Source organism: Ovis aries, chromosome 3 (assembly GCF_016772045.2).
Source record: "Ovis aries strain OAR_USU_Benz2616 breed Rambouillet chromosome 3, ARS-UI_Ramb_v3.0, whole genome shotgun sequence".
Classification (NCBI taxonomy): domain Eukaryota; kingdom Metazoa; phylum Chordata; class Mammalia; order Artiodactyla; family Bovidae; genus Ovis; species Ovis aries.
Genome location: NC_056056.1, coordinates 78,311,905 through 78,329,156, shown reverse-complemented (window position 1 = coordinate 78,329,156; position 17,252 = coordinate 78,311,905). Strand labels below are relative to the sequence as shown.

At 42.9% G+C, this 17,252-nt stretch overlaps 1 protein-coding gene across 9 annotated transcripts in view; it reads left to right on the top strand.

Moving 5' to 3' along the window:
• PRKCE (protein kinase C epsilon) overlaps window positions 1-17,252 on the top strand; it is a 545,410-nt gene that overhangs the window by 366,742 nt on the left and 161,416 nt on the right. For all 9 annotated transcript variants that reach the window (XM_042246226.1, XM_060412211.1, XM_004005978.5 and 6 more), the window contains 2 exons: window positions 1,944-2,143; window positions 4,689-4,862. In XM_042246226.1, coding sequence (XP_042102160.1) covers window positions 1,944-2,143; window positions 4,689-4,862 — 374 coding nt within the window. The remainder of the gene's footprint in view (window positions 1-1,943; window positions 2,144-4,688; window positions 4,863-17,252) is intronic.

Genomic DNA, 17,252 nt, shown 5'->3' with positions numbered 1-17,252 from the left:
CTCAAGCCAACTCTCTGTCTATGCTCCCTTACTGTCCCCAGGTTACAGGGTGAGAAGTGTAAGGCAGAGAGTTAAAAAGTTTTGCCCAAAGGTCAGGAACTAAGTCAGTGGTAAGGGCAAGACGTCACCCCTTATGGCCTAGGGACCCCATTCTTAGAAACCTTGCCATAGAACCCTCTGTGGAGGTCATCACTGCAACCCAGCCCTTCTTCCCTAGAAGTAAATAAAACAACTGCAGGGGGTATGCCAGTCCTGAAGTCACAAAATAATTGATCTGAGTCCCTCTTCATGCTTCTCTGATTAACTTTCTGCACCTTTATACTCTGCTTCCTTTCAAAAGAGGCTTGAGCCCTTCCTAAATAATCCAGTGGTTCCCTGGAGCCTCCAAACAAGCAGATGCTGTCCCTGTTCAATGTGGGCATTTTCAGGTTTTGCTGTTTTAAGACTGAGAGCTCCTTTGAGAGCTTCAAGGGGACAGAGTCATATGATAAAGTAACCCCAGGCAAGCATGAGGCAACTAGGTTTGTAGGCCTGGTTCCTGCCCAGCCTGTTGTCCAGCCTCGGCAGGACACCAGGCCCCTCAGGACCTCTCTTTGTCCCCCGTCCGTGAAGGTACAGTATTTCCCAGCCGTATTGTGAGGACAAATAGATGTGAAAACCTTCTTAGCAAGACAGTGCATTATTGCCGAACTGAAATAAGGCACAATTCCTCTTCTCTCTGTTGTAAGAACACATAGAAAGATACTTTCTTCAAGTTTTAATATCCCCAGCATCCAAGTTCTGTTTTCCAAAATTCACTTAATAAACTTGCTTGCAAGTTATGAGTAGAAGCTCTATGCTGAGAGCAAAAGTTATACTTAGTTAAGAGTAAGTGATAGAAAACTGCGGTGCTGGCACGGGCATGTCTGTAGACTTGGAAGCTGTCCTCACCTCTCCCCTGCACATCTCAGAGAAGTCAAGCCTGCAGACCATGGAGCCTTCATAGGCCTCCGTTCTGTAAAGGAGCTGAAGCTATCTTTATGTCAAGCAGCAGCTGATCACTCCTGCTTGATTCTGATTCCCAAAGGTTAATAGTTTGTGTTTCCCTCCTGTGATCCCAGTTATTCACAAGCATCTTTTAAAATTGGATTACGCTTGAGATGTCCACTTCTACACAAAGGAGCCTATGTCTTGGTGAATGTATAGCTAACAGTTTTCTCAAATAGAAAAGGTCAAAGGGTCACCCAGCGTTATCATCCCCAGGTTAATTCAGGTCACATACTCTGCAGCAGCACAAGGCTGTGTCATAGTTATGAAACTGCTGAGGAATTCCTGCCCCATCTGAGATAAATTTGCAACATGTCACTCTAGGGACATAATTCTTTTGTTAACGATAAGCCCACTGCTCATTTGGTTAAATAACCTTATGGAAGATGGGTATTTAGAATAAACCCAGCAATAAAGCCAAGTAAAGTCCCTTAGAAGGTAAAGGTTTCTTAGTTCCAGTTATTGAAATAATTACCTCACCAATAATTATTGTGACAGTGGTTTTCCATTAGTCATTGTTTTACTTTTCAAAGGAAACTTGAAGGATCCCTATTGCCTTTGGGAGGCCAGGATTCCTGCACTACACCTAGAACAATGCAACAGGCTACCGGCTGAAGGGGGCTTTCAGAGAGGTGGCCCCGTCCCAGAATAAAAGGCAGATCTGAAGGAGAGAATTGGCGGGGACCGTGTTTCTCTTTGTGTTCCTAGGCCTTGCTGTGCATTAATTAGGTGCCAGTGAAAGTGTGCAGAGCAAATGGAGGAACTTACAGGAGTGCGTCGCTGCGTCTGTTGCTGTGAAGAACCAGAGGGAGGGTTGAGAGTCGTGGTGCAGGGGGGAACATTTTGAATATCAGATCCTAACAGGAAGGGCTTGTGAGGTGCGCACTAATGCCATATCTTGTCACCCTTGGTCCTAGAAATAAAAGAACTTGAAAACAACATCCGGAAGGCCTTGTCATTTGACAATCGAGGGGAGGAGCACAGGGCGGCATCATCCACCGATGGTCAGCTGGCAAGCCTGGGTGAAAATGGTGAAGTCCGGCAAGGCCAGGCCAAGCGCTTGGGCCTGGATGAGTTCAACTTCATCAAGGTGTTGGGCAAAGGCAGCTTCGGCAAGGTCTGTGGCACGCAAGGGCAGAACTGCTGGTCTGATCCAAAATGTGATGAACATTTCATCCTGGTCTGGTTATGTTTTCCTTCCTGGTTGAGTGAGAATGGCCTGAGGCCAAGGAGACAGGAACCAGGGTTGTGCTGCTCATGGGCTGCAGGACTATAGGACAGTCATTCCACCTCTCTGGGATTCAGTTGTTCTCATTTGTCAAACAGGAGCAGGAACCAAGTGAGAGAGCGGGCAAGAAAGCACTCAGAGCAGTTTAAATTGCTTTATGTGTGCTTGGCCTCCCATTATCAATAATAGTCATGAGAGCTTTCTTCCTTTCAGAGATCCATCTGAAATTCTGTTTTCTTAATTCATTACAAAAATTTTGGAAATTAATTCTAGCATCTCTGCCCTGAGTGAACTTGAGGCTCAAAGGAAATCTTAGAGTGTATTACTTTGTAAATTAAATGTTATTTTAAGTGACTTTTCTGGCACTGACTAAGTGTCTTTTTTATCCTGCGCCTGTGGCGAGAGAATGAGCACAGGCATCTCAGGTCTTTGATCAGGGGCCACTTCCCCCGGAGCCCTTCTCCTCTCCTGCTCCCCTGAGCCCAACACAGTGAACTGGGGCATGGGTGCAGAGTGTGCCCATTAAAGCCTTCATGGTGACCAGCCAGCATTCTGAAGGTGGGATGAGATGGACACAATAACCCCAGTTTATTTTAGAAGATGGAAGAGCAGGGAACCTAGGAAACTGGATAACATTTCAGCTCAGACCCCTGCTTATTCCCTGCTTATCACAAAGCCATGCCTGGGATCAATGGGCGTCACCTTTCTAGGACCTCCTAGGTGGCCATGCTCTGGAGCCAGGTGCCTGGCTCTGGGAACTCCCAGGGATCTCATGCCCTTATGCATCCTGGACTTTTGCAGGCTAAGCTATAGACCTGCTCCACTTCTCTCCAAAGGTAATGGCTTTCTGGAGCCCCCAGAGGATGAGACCTGGTTCTCAGCCATCTTACCTGCCACATTTCATCCTGAGACTATGGGTGGCATTGACTTAATAGCAAAAGTCACTGATGGGATTGACTCTAATAGCAAAGGCTGAAGCAATCAAATTCTTCAGAGACTGGTTATGTACGAAGCAGACCCCAGTCCTCTGATGGCATAACTCTGGAATGTAAGCAGGACCTGGTTTAATTCTGAGCAAGATTCAAGAGGAAAGAAGCAGGTTCAGAGGCTCCAGGTTTCCACAGGATGTAAGCAGGATGTGAACCTTGATGACTTGGGAGCATTTGGGTTGCTTCTTCAGAAAAGTTGCTGCCAAAGTTTGAGCCAGTTTTAAAACTTTATATTGTATGTGGGTGACAAACATCTTCAGGGTAACATCCTGAATGCCCTCATTAAGCTTCTGAGTTACTGCTCTTTAGCTCTGATGACTGAAATACTGTATTTACGAGTTATTTAATGGGAGAAAATCTTGTCACATCTGTAGGGAAATGAGTGCAAAAATATCAAATGATAGGAAAACTTTAAGAAAATAGAGCTATTAATTCACTCTCTGGAGAAGGAATCACATTCCAGCTTTAAAGCTGTAGAAGAAATCATAAAGGTAAACAAGGACAGATTCAACTACAAAAAATAGAGGACCTTGTTCAATAGAAAAAATAGCAGAAAATCATATGGCAGGCTTAGAAAAACCTTTGCAGAAATTAAAGTGGTAGTAACTTTATATACCAAGCTCATAAGGATTCCTAAAGAATGTGGTGGTATAAGACAGTAGATAACTGGACAGAGGACAATAATTCGCACAAAAAGAAAATAGAAAACAAAGATTTTTAGTTTCATTACAAGTTAAAATAGCATTGAGGAAACATTTCACACTCATTACAGAAGCAAAGCTTTTTATGTGAACGTACCAACATTAGTGAATGTACATGAAACTAAAGTACTTCTACATTACTAGTGGCAGATTATATAGTATATCCTTTTTGAAAGTCAGGAAATGTACACTTTTAACTCTATAATTCACTTTGAAGATTTTCTATCTTAAGGCTATGATCTCAAAGAAAGAAAAGTTGTATGTATAAACCACCTAAAGCAATTTATTTATATAATACTTAATAATTGGATGACACTAGTTTGAAGTACATGGTTAAATAAACTGTTATACTTGAACTGAGTATCAGCAACCATGATATGATGGAGACTATATAGAGAAATGCTTATGAAATAATGTTCAATTAAAAAATCGATGCTATACTTGTTGTACTCATTGCAAGTATGACAAATTATATGAACATATGAAATAATTATTAATATGTTCATATAATTTGTTTAACAAATGTGCATTGAACTTTTCTTTGCCTGGACACAGTGCTAGAGATTAAAAGCAAATAAATTATAGTAGCTGTATCAGGATGGATAGTCTTTACATTTTAAATACTACAATACTATTTAGAATTAAAGATAAAATGAGTTAGTTTTCAAAGCACTTCGTATTGACTTGGGTTTCTTTTAATTTCCTATATATATAGACTTATGGGGTGGTTTTGGGTAATTATAGGTCATGCTGGCGGAGCTCAAAGGCAAAGATGAAGTCTATGCCGTGAAGGTCCTAAAGAAGGATGTCATCCTTCAGGATGATGATGTGGACTGCACGATGACAGAGAAGCGGATTTTGGCTCTGGCTCGAAAACATCCGTACCTAACCCAGCTCTATTGCTGCTTCCAGACCAAGGTATGCTTAAGAGGAAGCTGGTGGATGCCATCTGAGGGTTGTGCTGGAGGATGCTATAGTATTTTGCCTGTCAGATAAAATCTTAAAAATCAATCACAGATCCCCTACATTCTTTTATCAGAGACCTTGTAAAATGGAATGGATTTTACCCTTGAAAAGATCAGGGAGTCTTTGAACAGCATTCTCTTTTTTAAGAGTAAGGGATTTTCCACTCAAGGGTGTACTTGTGAAGGAATGAGAGGGTTATGGAAGTCTTTATGAATGTAGCTGGACAAGGAAAGTCAAATGAATAACCCCGGTGTTTGCTCCTTGGATAAAACAGCAGGCATGGTTTATCCTTGCTCTGCTCCTAACTTTTTGTCTCTTGGCAAATCACTTAAATTTGTTGTTGCCCTCAGATCAAATGAAAATAGAATAAAGGCCACCTGAACTATGTCTAATCTGTGTACCATCGTATGAGGTAAAGGGTGTGAGCAAGTACTAAAAATGCCATATGGGGAATTCTCTGGTGGTCCAGTGGTTAGGACTTGGCTCTTTCACCACCATGGCCAGGGGTTCAATCCCTGGTCAGGGAATTAAGATCCTGCAAGCCATGTGGCACGGTCAAAAAAAAAAAAAAATCCATCATGAATCACAAATTTAAGGTAGCATTTTAAAATTACCATGTAGGTGCCTAGAGACCAGAAGGTGGCAGTAAAGAAATGAAAATAATCTGCAAGCACATTATGGAGTCAGTCATGAGGTCAGCTTTCCTCTTTTCTCCGCCTGAGAATAATTCTGAATTAATGAGAAACTTATCCTGTATTTCTTTATCTTCCATGGTGCCTATCAAGGGCCTCATACATAGTAGCTGGTTGCTCTCAGAGATGGAGGGGTGGGAGATTTTTTTTTTAAATTCTCTCCTCTGCTCTGCTTTTTGCACCAATGTGAAAATCAGATTTCAGACAAGTAAGTCTTTGACCCAGACACTTGGTATTGGCAGCCGAGCTACCATCTCACCTCTGGGACTTCCAGTTTAGTGGGGACTGCTCTGATACCATGTTGTGTTACCCCACTTCCCCTACCCGTAGCAGCTGCGCCTTATCTCTTACTATCTGAGCTGGTTTCCTAGCAGGGTTCCACACTAGCTTGCTTTCTTTGGACACATTGCCAAGAGGTCCAACATCCCAAGAGAGGTCCAGTCCAGCTGTAGGGACCTTGTGTAGGGACCTGTACGTGGTAGACCTGGGGAGCCAGCGGAGGCTCTGCTTCCTTGCAGTGTTGGTGAATGAGGAGTGGGATTGATGTCTTTAGGGTCAGCAGTTTTCTTCTCTGTGCATTTAGAATATCAAGGCTAGGGTCCTCATTATGTGACTGCTCTTGAAGCAGAAAATGGTATCTAATGATACCATGGGTTTTCTTTGTGGCAGAACAGTGACCAAATGACATGGAAATTGGTGTCTGAGTGTCTGAGGGTAAGGTTGGGGAGAGAAGGGGCTTACCTCTGTAGGTCAGAGGTTTTTCCTAGGCCAATGTCAGGTGGCCACAGTTACAGGAGCAATTCCCAGACCATGCAGTTGACCATGGCACATCTCACTTAACATGACAGATAGTGTGTTCATCTAATTTTTCCAAAGCAAATCATAGTTTAATCTTTCCAAAGGACCTTAGCTTACTAGTGAAAAAAATCTTAGGAGGAATCATTGAATAACCTCCCAGCTTAATGGTTAGAAAATGTGGCTTTTCCTATGGCAACCAGTTATCATGATTTTAAAGAATAGCTGATGTTCACCTGACTCTGAGGTAGGTTCTGGATGTGGAGTTATCAGCAAAAAGGAAGATGATTCTCAAGTGGAGGACTTTACTCAATAAGGCATGAGGGGGTTGTACTACCTTCCACAGCAAACAGCCTTGAGTAGTTACATTCTGGGTGGAGGTGTTCAAGCCAGGAGAACTCAGAGGAGGGGGTGATCCTTAGAGTCCAGAGGTGAGGAAGGAGTTGGATCCAGGTCCTGCAGTGGGGAGGGCGGGAGCAGGACTTGGGTGGGAGTGGAGCTGACTTCAGTGGCCATAGTACAGCACAGCTTTAGTTTAGCTTTTCCCGAAAAGAAAGGATGGTGTTTCTGAGCCTTCGTAAACTTGTTTTTGACTAAGTCTCTAACACATGATTAAGGAACACAAGACCTGTTTACAATCCTATTAAGATTTCTTTCATTCTTGCTTAATTATGACACAGAGAGCAGAAATGGTGTTAAGCAGGGTTTAATTATTTTTAGGTGAGCCTTTATTGTTTGGTATGTAGAAGAAACAGCCCCTACAAAAGCATTCCTTTGCGAAGCTCCTGAGAGACTGCACATGACTTCAGGCCATGCACTACGCAGATTGCCTGAAAGGACTTGGAAGTGCGTAGGGTCCCCAGTCTGGTATGGTGACCAATGGCAATGATTGTGTAAACCCTCTGGCGCCAATTGTGATGTCAGGTCTGGTTATAACAGCCCACTAAATGACCAAGTTACAGGTAAAGACTGTTGTGGCCTTTTCTGTGCCAAGCCCACCTGTCCTTGACTCCTGTGCTCTGATCATTCTCCATGGGATCTAGAAGGAAAAAGCAAATGAAATGGCTCTAGTGCTTGTGAGAAAAGGCAGAAGGCCCTCAAATTAAGCCAGTAACTTCAGTTTCAATCAAATTCAATCAATTCACACCAGTGTGTTTGACTGGAATTCTCCCTATGCTCTTTGGGATGCTAGAATCACCTGAAACAGCTGGAAAAATCTACAAAACTGTATTTAATTGTGTAGCAAACATATAGTATGAGAAGGAGGTAAAAAGACTTCCTACTCCAGTTGAGAGAGAGTAGCCTCATTTCTCTCAGGCCCTCCTTCTTACAACTAAAAAAAAGAAAATCCCTGGGCACAGTTCTTACTTTATAAAGGCACTGTGCTCTTCAAGATTGACATCAGTTCAGTTCAGTCGCTCAGTCATGTCCGACTGTTTGCAACCCCATGGACTGCAGCATGCCAGGCTTCCCTGGCCATCACCAACTCCTGAAGCCTGCTAAAACTCATGTCCATTGAGTCAGTGATGCCATCCAACCATCTCATGCTCTGTCATCCCCTACTCCTCCTGCCTTCAATCTTGCCTAGCATCAGGGTCTTTTCCAGTGAGTCAGTTCTTCACATCAGGTGGCCAAAGTATTGGAGCTTCAGCTTCAGCATCAGTCCTTCCAATGAATATTCAGGACTGATTTCCTTTAGAATTGACTGGTTTGATTTCCTTGCAGTCCAAGGGACTCTCCAGGGTCTTCTCTAAGACTACAGTTCAAAAGTATCAATTCTCCAGTGCTCAGCTTTCTTTATGGTCCAACTCTCACATCCATACATGACTAATGGAAAAACCATAGCTTTGACTAGATGGACCTTTGTCAGCAAAGTAATGTCTCTGCTTTTTAGTATGCTGTCTAGATTTACCATAACGTTTCTTCCAAGGAGCATGCGTCTTTTAATTTCATGGCTACAGTCGCCATCTGCAGAGATTTTGGAGCCCAGGAAAATAAAATCTGTCACTGTTTCCATTGTTTCCCCATCTATTTCCCATGAAGTGATGGGACCAGATGCCATGATCTTAGTTTTCTGCATGTTGAGTTTTAAGCCAGCTTTTTCACTGTTTCACTTTCATTAAGAGGTTCTTCAGTTCCTCTTCGCTTTCTGTCATAAGGGTGGTGTCATATGCATATCTGAGGTTATTGATATTTCTCCCGGAAATCTTGATTCCAGCTTGTGCTTCATCCAGTCTGGCGTTTCACATGCTATACTTTGCATATAAGTTAAATAAGCAGGGTGACAATATACAGCCTTGACATACTCCTTTTCCTATTTGGAACCAGTCTGTTGTTCTATGTTCAGTTCTAACTGTTGCTTCCTGACCTGCATACAGATTTCTCAGGAGGCAGGTCAGGTGGTCTGGTATTCCCATGTCTTGCAGAATTTTCCACAGTTTATTGTGATCCACACAATCAAAGTCTTTGGCATAATCAATAAAGCAGAAGTAGATGTTTTTCTGGACCTCTTGCTTTTTCGATGATCCAACAGATGTTGGCAAGATCTCTGGTTCCTCTGCCTTTTCTAAAACCAGCTTGAACATCTGGAAGTTCTTGGTTCATGTACTGTTAAAACCTCGCTTGGAGAATTTTGAACATTACTTTGCTAGCATGTGAGATGAGTGCAATTGTGCAGTAGTTTGAGCATTTTTTGGCATTTCCTTTCTTTGGGATTGGAGTGAAAACTGGCCTTTTCCAGGCCTGTGGCCACTGCTGAGTTTTCCAAATTTGCTGGCATATTGAGTGCAGCACTTTCAAAGCATCATCTTTCAGGATTTGAAATAGCTCAACTGGAATTCCACACCTCCACTAGCTTTGTTCGTAGTGATGCTTCCTAAAGCCACTTGACTTCAGACTCCAGGACATCTGGCTCTAGGTAAGTGATCACAGCATCCTCGTTATCTGGGTCATTAAGATCTTTTTTGTATCATTCTTCCGTGTATTCCTGCCACATCTTCTTAATATCTTCTGCTCCTGTTAAGTCCATACTTTTACTGTCCTTTATTGTGCCCATCTTTGCATGAAATGTTCTCTTGGTATCTCTAATTTTCTTGAAGAGATCTCTGGTCTTTCCCGTTCTGTTGTTTACCTCTGTCTCTTTGCACTGATCAGTGAGGAAGGCTTTCTTATCTCTCATTGTTGTTCTTTGGAATTCTGTTTTCAAGTGAGTATATCTTCCCTTTTCTCCTTTGCCTTTAGCTTCTCCTCTTTTCTCAGCTATTTGTAAGCCCTCCTCACACAACCATTTTGCCTTTTTGCATTTGTTTGACATAGCCATAAAGAATTATAAGCATTGTACTAGCTGTTGGTATGGATGAGAAACTAAAATTTTCATATTCTAAACTTATTCTTAATGGTTGATATTAGATTAACAGCATATTTAATATTTTCATACACACAATAATTTCTTGCTTAAAAAATATATGGCTTCCCTGGTGGCTCAGTCAATAAAGAATCTGCCTGCAACGCAGGAGACCTGGGTTCAGTCCCTGAGTTGGGAAGATCCCCTGGAGGGGGCGTAGCAACCCACTGCAGTAAAGCCTATAATTAATTCAGTGAATATACACGTATTTATTGGGCATCTGATGTATGCTAGACATTACTGAGGCTACACAACTCAAAACATACTAACTCTGAATGCATAAAGATTGCTGTTTAGTGGGGAGATAGATAAGCAGCAAGTGATACTCTACAGCACGGTAACTCTTCTAGTGGAGCTCTGTAGGTGATTCATTTGAAGCTCTGCCAAAGGCTATTGGGAAGGCTTCCTGGAAGAGGTGGCACCTAACTTGGACCTTTAAGCAGGGGTAGCATTTGTAAAGAGGATGATGGAAAAGAGATGCTTATGAAGACTAGAACTGATCTCCTACTCTCATTTTCATTGTGATTGTTCCAGCACTGGAACTCCTACCTCAGTGTGTGTCCTGCTTTTCCCAAGGAAATGTTGATGGCTTAACAACTGCAGTGAAGGAGAGGAAGAAAGGGAGGATGTTGGGGAAATGAAGAGGGAGGTTTCCTGCATCTGCAGAATCAGATGTTCATTGGTAGAGGGGGAAAGGCAATACTGGGACCCTGCTTCTTTGGGCTCTAAAAGTTATGGGCTACTTAATGTCAGGGCTTAGGAGGAGGCATGATTTCAGGAATTGCCTCTTCCACCTTCCCTCATCCGTGGAAGGCTGAGGATGGGAGAGCCACTGAGGGGTAGGCTTGTTTTTGCTTTTGTTTTTCTGGTTATTAGAAAGAAAATTCTCAGGCATTTTGAGCTGCTGAGTATGATCTCCCTTGTGAAATCATCTCTTCCAACAAAACCTGACTTGAGTAAATTTGTCATGATTTTTTTTCTCATTCAAAATAAGAGTCTCTACGTAATTGTCCCCATCCCTGATCCTTTGGCATTTCCTGCCAGGCCTGGGAAGAAGATTCATGGAGGGCTTGATCAGTGTGAGTTGCTAAGGAGGAAACAGAGAGTGAACTAAAGAATCTCCCTCATCCAACCTTCCTTGCTGCCCTGGGGGAAATGCAGGATGGAAAAATCCTTAAAAAGCAACTGGAGATATTTTTCAAATGAGTTTTAATAAGCTGTGTGAGCAGGGGGTGAAAACTGCCGGGAAAGGAGTGTTGATGATGCAGGGGGAAAATTGTGGTTTCAAGGAACTCGGATGTCTCTTATGACTGTCAGTTCTGAAGAGCAGCAAACACAAAAACAAAAAGCAGAGTAAGAATTAGGCCACCGGTAGATTTTCTTTTTAAAGAGTTAACTATGTCAAATAAAATCTAAAAGAGCTGAGAATGAAGTATGGGTCTCTTTTGTACTAGAGCATGCCTTCCCAGGCAGTGTGGTATCGGAGTGCATGAAGAGGCTTTGATAGGATTGACAAGTGTCTGGCAAGAGTATGTTGAGAGGTTCAGTACCATGAAATGGTCTGAGGGTCAGGCAGACACCTGGGAATCAATATATTTGCCAATAAAAGAGATAGCCTCAATAGTTTCTAACAGATTTCAGTGAAATGAGGTCTATGGTAGAGGGTACAGGCTCAGCATTGGCAGAGGCCATTGCCAAATTGATGAGACTCCAGCAAACTCTCTTTACTTCTAAAGACCATCCTGTCCTAGAGCAAGCTGGTCAATGGAGCCATGGCTTTTAATCAGACAACCAAACATCTTCAGTGAGGGCCTGCAGTGTACACATCACTATGGGGCCTTACAAGACTTTGTGATAGGTCTTCTGTCAGAATAGTGGGATTATAGTTGGCTGTTCACTTGAAGCCTGTGGAGGGCTGGTGGGGACTGAGATGGAGGAGGTGGTGGGGAGGAAGGAGAGAGGAGAGAAAGAATGTGTGTGTGTGGTGTGTGTGTGTGTGTGGGGTATGTGGGTGTGGGTGTGTGGGTGTGGGTGTGTGTGTGTGTGTGTGTGTGATGGGGAGGGGTGAGTCTGTGTGCAGCAGACCAGGGGTGCCCACTGCAGGTAGGGAGAGATCACAGTTTTCATAAGCAAGGCTTCACAGAGGTGACATAACAGGATGCATTCTGCATGACGAAAGGAAAGGCTGTAGAGTTCCTTATGGCTCCTGTACCCCCTGGAGCAAAGAGATACCTGTGTGTGTGTATGTGTGAATGTAATGTAACGTACAGGTAATCCAAGATGCCGCTGCCTCAGGCAACTTCCTTGTTCCAAGGAAACTTTGCATTTAAATGGGACAGTCACTTTTGCCTTCATTTCATTTAGCTCAGCCATCCTACACATTTGTGATGACATCTCTGTGACTTAAGTAAGGTCACTTCCTTCTATGGATGAGAAAACTGAGGCCCAGAGAAGTCACGCAAGTCTGTATTGGAACCCAGCTTGGCATCAAGGTGTCCTGTTGACCCTTGTTGTTACTCTGTCTCCATCACCTCCCTCCTCTCCAAGTTCCCTACCTCACATATCCTCACCTCTGAACTCCCTCCCCAGTCTCCATACGCTGTCATACACATGAGAAAGGGTCTCAGAGTGACAGCTCTGTTTTGCCTAGATTCAGTGAGATTGGAATTAAAAAAAAAAAAACAAATGCCCCTTAAGCTGGTGAGAGTAGCTGAATCTTGCAGCCTGTTTCTGGAAGCGTTTCTGTTTTCTGAAACTGTGAGAGAGGAGAGAGAAGGAATAGGGGATGGGTGCAGGGAATATATACAAAATGGGCTGGAGCAGGATGCGCCCCTCACACCTGCCCATTCAGTCACTGTTAATTGAGCATCTACTAGGTACCCTGTGTATCATGCTGTGGGCATCATGGGGCACCTTGCCACCTGCCCAGAGATTTAGTAGTAAATTCATTGCTTTGTTCTCCTGCAAAAACCACTGGCCTTAGCCTTTAAACAATAATAGTAAGGTATTTCCCTGGTGGTCCAGGGAAGACTCCATGCTTCCACTTCAGGGTGCTCAGGTTCGATCCCTGGTCAGGGAACTAACATGCTACATACTGTGTGGTGTTTGCTAAATAATAATAATAATAATTATTATTATTATTATTATTTATGACAAAGAATATTTGTTAATTGTAGAAATTTTGATAAATTTGTAGAAGAACAGAAAGAATTGTTCTAATGACTACTAACATTTTGGTGTATATATTTCCAGTTTAAAAGTGCATATCTGTTTAAACATATATTTTTAAAATTGAAATCATATTTTCAATTGTCTCACCAAATGGTATTTTGAAGCTATTTCTGTTGTCACTAAATATTCTTTAACCAAATGATTTCTAAAGTTCACAGTATCCAAGGGCTTCCCGTAGAGAAATCCTGAATCTGGGGGCTTGCAGGTCACCAGAAAATGCTTGGCTTCCCGTGGAGCTGATGTTAGTGGTAAGTGAACCAGAAAACACTGCCCAGCGATGCCCAGAGAGAGCATTCACCGCCATGCAGCAGAACGGCCTCCTTCTGTTTGTGCTTCTCTCTTTCTGTAACATAAATTGAGTACAACTTGCAGAACCTCTGACATTGGCATCTTGTAGAACGGGATTTAAATTCCTCTGACGTCATATGCTTGTATATATGTTTGTTTAGTAGGTGTTTTTTCACTGGTGTGGAGTATGTTTACCCACCTCCTACACGATTTGCTTATTCTGCCAAGCTGTAGTTTCTGAGTTAGGTTTTGTGGACGTGCCTGAGGAGTTTCTGTGTATGTGTATGTGCGCATCCACACATGCACACACACACTCTGAACTCACAGACCCTGGTGTGCTGTGAAGACAGGGCCTACACGTTCCTCCTTCCGTCCACCCAGAGAAGTCGTACCTTCAGCTGCTTCTCATGTTAGTATTCCAAGTAAGATACCATTTGAAGAAAGGATTATACTTTGGGGGAAAAAAAAGTATAACGCCACTGCAACTTCTGCTGACAGTTTGGAGTAAGTCTTGATGATTCTTACCTGTCTATGTAGAATCAGGTATATATACACAGATATCATTTCTTGAAGATTTCCATTATATATGTCCTTACATAATTAAAATGGGCATGTTCCTGGAACTTAGGCAGAGATAGAATTATGGAAGTAGATTCAAAACTCATACGTTTCCTTTATTCTCTGTGAGTGCTGTCTCTAGTTTAGTTGGATCATTAATAGAAACCACTTTGGCTCGCTGAGGAAGGTTTTCCACCATAGAAAGAGTAAGATGGATGGAATGTAGCTGGGTTATAACATTACTCCAATGACACGCAAGTTGACCATGAAAATCTGCTCTGTACTAGAACCTTATTAGGTGCCATTGGGAGATAACAGGAACTAGGACTCTTACGTTCAAGGACAGATGATAAAGTAGACATAAGCAGTAAGGAAATGGCAACCCACTCCAGTGTTCTTGCTTGGAGAATCCCAGGGATGGGGGAGCTTGGTGAGCTGCCGTCTGTGGGGTCGCACAGAGTCGGACACGACTGAAACGACTTAGCAGCAGAATAGAGGTAGTATGTGCTAAAGAGAAAAGAAAAACTTACTGAGCACCTATTAAGTGGCAAGGCTTGTGAGAGAACCAACTTCTTTAATTTTACCCAAGTCTCATGGAGTATAGGTATTGTCCTTTCTCTGGGGAGGGAAAGAAGCTGAGACTAGGGGAGCCTTAGTCACAGTTTAATGATGGAGCTGGAATTCAGACCAACCATCCCCACGCTTGCCTCCTATGGGAGAGAAGGACTACTATGGATGAGGAACGTGCTCTGTGGGGAGTTAGCAGGAATTACTTCAGGGAGCTTGAGGAGCAGGACACAGCAAGTTTGAGGGAGGGAGGACTTTGACCCCAAATTTAGGGTGAGTGATGATGTGCTGTGTTGGAAAAACGGGCTCACTTTAGGAGGGTATGAGAAAGACCACTTCATAAGGAGAGTTTGGCTAAGCTCTGGAGTTCTTAAAGTATGAAACAAGGAGCTTGAACTTATTCTGAAAGTAAAGGATTCTTTGAAGGTTTTATAGGCAGTGATGACTTAAGAAGCAAAGCGGGGCAGCTCTGTGTGGTTTGGATTAAAGGGGAAAATAAAAAGTATCTACCTGTGTGGAGGTTGCTTCAACAGCCCGCGAGTCAGGAGGTGGAGGAGAACTTCTGAAGGAAGAGTTGCTATAGGCTGTTCAGTTTTCTCTCTTCATTCAGGAAGGTGGGCCTGCTTGAGAAGGAAGTGGAGCACTGCATTTAATCCTCTGGAAAATATCAATTGTACAACCCCAGGCTGGTTAGCAATAAGAACTTAGGTTGCAGGCAGTTGGGTTAAGTGACCTAAGGTGTCATTTGCCCACATTTCAATGGGTTCATAATGTTTGAATTTAAATTAAAAGTTTCAGCTTGAAATCTAAAACCAGAGGTATAATTTATCTAACCTGTTCACCAAACAAAGCTAGTTTCCTCATTGATTGATGTCAGACCTCCCATCTAGCCTCATCTATTGGATTTCAGAATTTATTATTATTATTTGTGTGTGTGTGCCTGTTTTTAGATCGAAGTTGAATTTTGATAGTGGACTGTTATTTTCTATGTGGGGCATTTTGTGGAGAAGCTTCTACCCAGTCTATTTGAGATTACTCAGCTTAAGCAATGGGCTTTCTTTATACATATAATTTCTATTTATTTTTGCTGTGCTGGGTCTTTGTTGCTGCTTGGGCTTTCTGTAACTGCAGGAGCAACTTTCTTGTGTTACACGGGCTTCTCATTGTGGTGGCTCTCTTGGTGTGTGTGATCTAGGTGTATGAGCTTCAGCAGTTATGGCGTGTGGGCTCAGTAGTTGTAGCTCCTGGGCTACAGAGCACGGGCTCAGTACTGGTGATGCACAGGCTTACTTGCTCTGTGCTGCTGGATCTTCCTGGATCAGGGATCAAACCCTTATCTCCTGCATTGGCAGGCAGATTCTTTACCACTGGTCACTAGGGAAACCCAGCAATAGGATTTTCTCATTTAACCTGAACTTTTTCTTCCAATGGTCTCAGGTACTTCAGATAACCCTGCTGGCCCTTGAATCTTTGAAGGTTTTATCAGCGGGTAGCTATGTCCCATTTGGCTATTTGTGTTCATGTGTGCCCTCTTCATTGGTAAGGAACATGGGTTCCAGGAAAGAGGGCTTTGTGAGGAAAGACACTCTGGTTCTAGCTCTGGCTCCTGCCGCTGATGCTTGACTGAGATGTTTCTCTGGACATTGACTTCCTCGCTCATAATAAAAGATTGGGGAAGGACACAAAGAGAGGAGATGACATTATCTTCAGTATAAGATTCCTAAATCTGATTCTGAAGATCTGTGAAAACTCAACTCATTGGCAACCATACATGGGACCATTACTAACTTGCTGATGCATGAGCGAGAAAAGAACAACAATAAAATCATATGAAAAGTGCTCTATTTAGCGTTCATTTTTCAAAGTTCAATTCAGTAAATGATCCTCCCTTGATCAATGCCTTTATGTTCACAAGACTATTGTTTTGCATCACGGTTCCGAATTCAAACCCACTTTCAATCAATGACTAATGGTCCCACATCAGGAGATCTACCATGAGGTGTTACAATTGTCTTATAAAAGCACAGCACAGTTTCTAGCACACAGCAGGCAGTATAATTTTAGCCTCTGTCTTATCCACTTCTGTCTTGTTCAGTTAGCAGTTTCAGTATGCTTTATATAGGTAAGTCTTCCACCCCCAAGCTGGACTGAGAGCTTTGCCACATTTCTGTTAGCCTGTTAGTCACTCAGTCATGTCCAACTCTTGCTACCCCATAGACAGTAACCCACAGGCTCTCCAGACAAGTTAGCCTATAGGGAAGACCTTTTCTGACCAGCTGGCTAAATGTTCACAAAACAGAATTGAGAAACCATTGTTGGTAGAGCTGAACCCCCTTATGAACCTAGCTTCATAAGGAGGAAATGTACATTACCTGTCTCCTAAGCTGAGTCCGGATGTCCTTAACTACGGCTATGGCCCAACCTCTTAACCTGACTAGTCAGTCTCACAAGTGTTTCAGGAGGGCATCGAGCAAAAGATTACCAAGAGCCATCTCTTCTCCCAAATGTCTATGCCCAACTAGAGGATGAAAGCTTTGTTATATTACTTTTATTTCTCAGTTGTAAAATCTAGTCAGTTTAGAAGTGTGACTACTTAACGTGAAGAACACATCTTCGATTGTGTGTCCCTAGAAGTCAGGTAGCTTGTCCTTCTGACTGTCTGACCTGTGGCTTGAGCTGTGGTAGTACAAGTGGGTCACCTTGACATTGGCTTCCATGTGGTTTCTGAGTGCTTTTATTTATCCAAAAGAGTCCAGTGAATTCTTGCTGTATCTTTTGTCTCCTTCATGCCACTGGTACAGAGTGGGA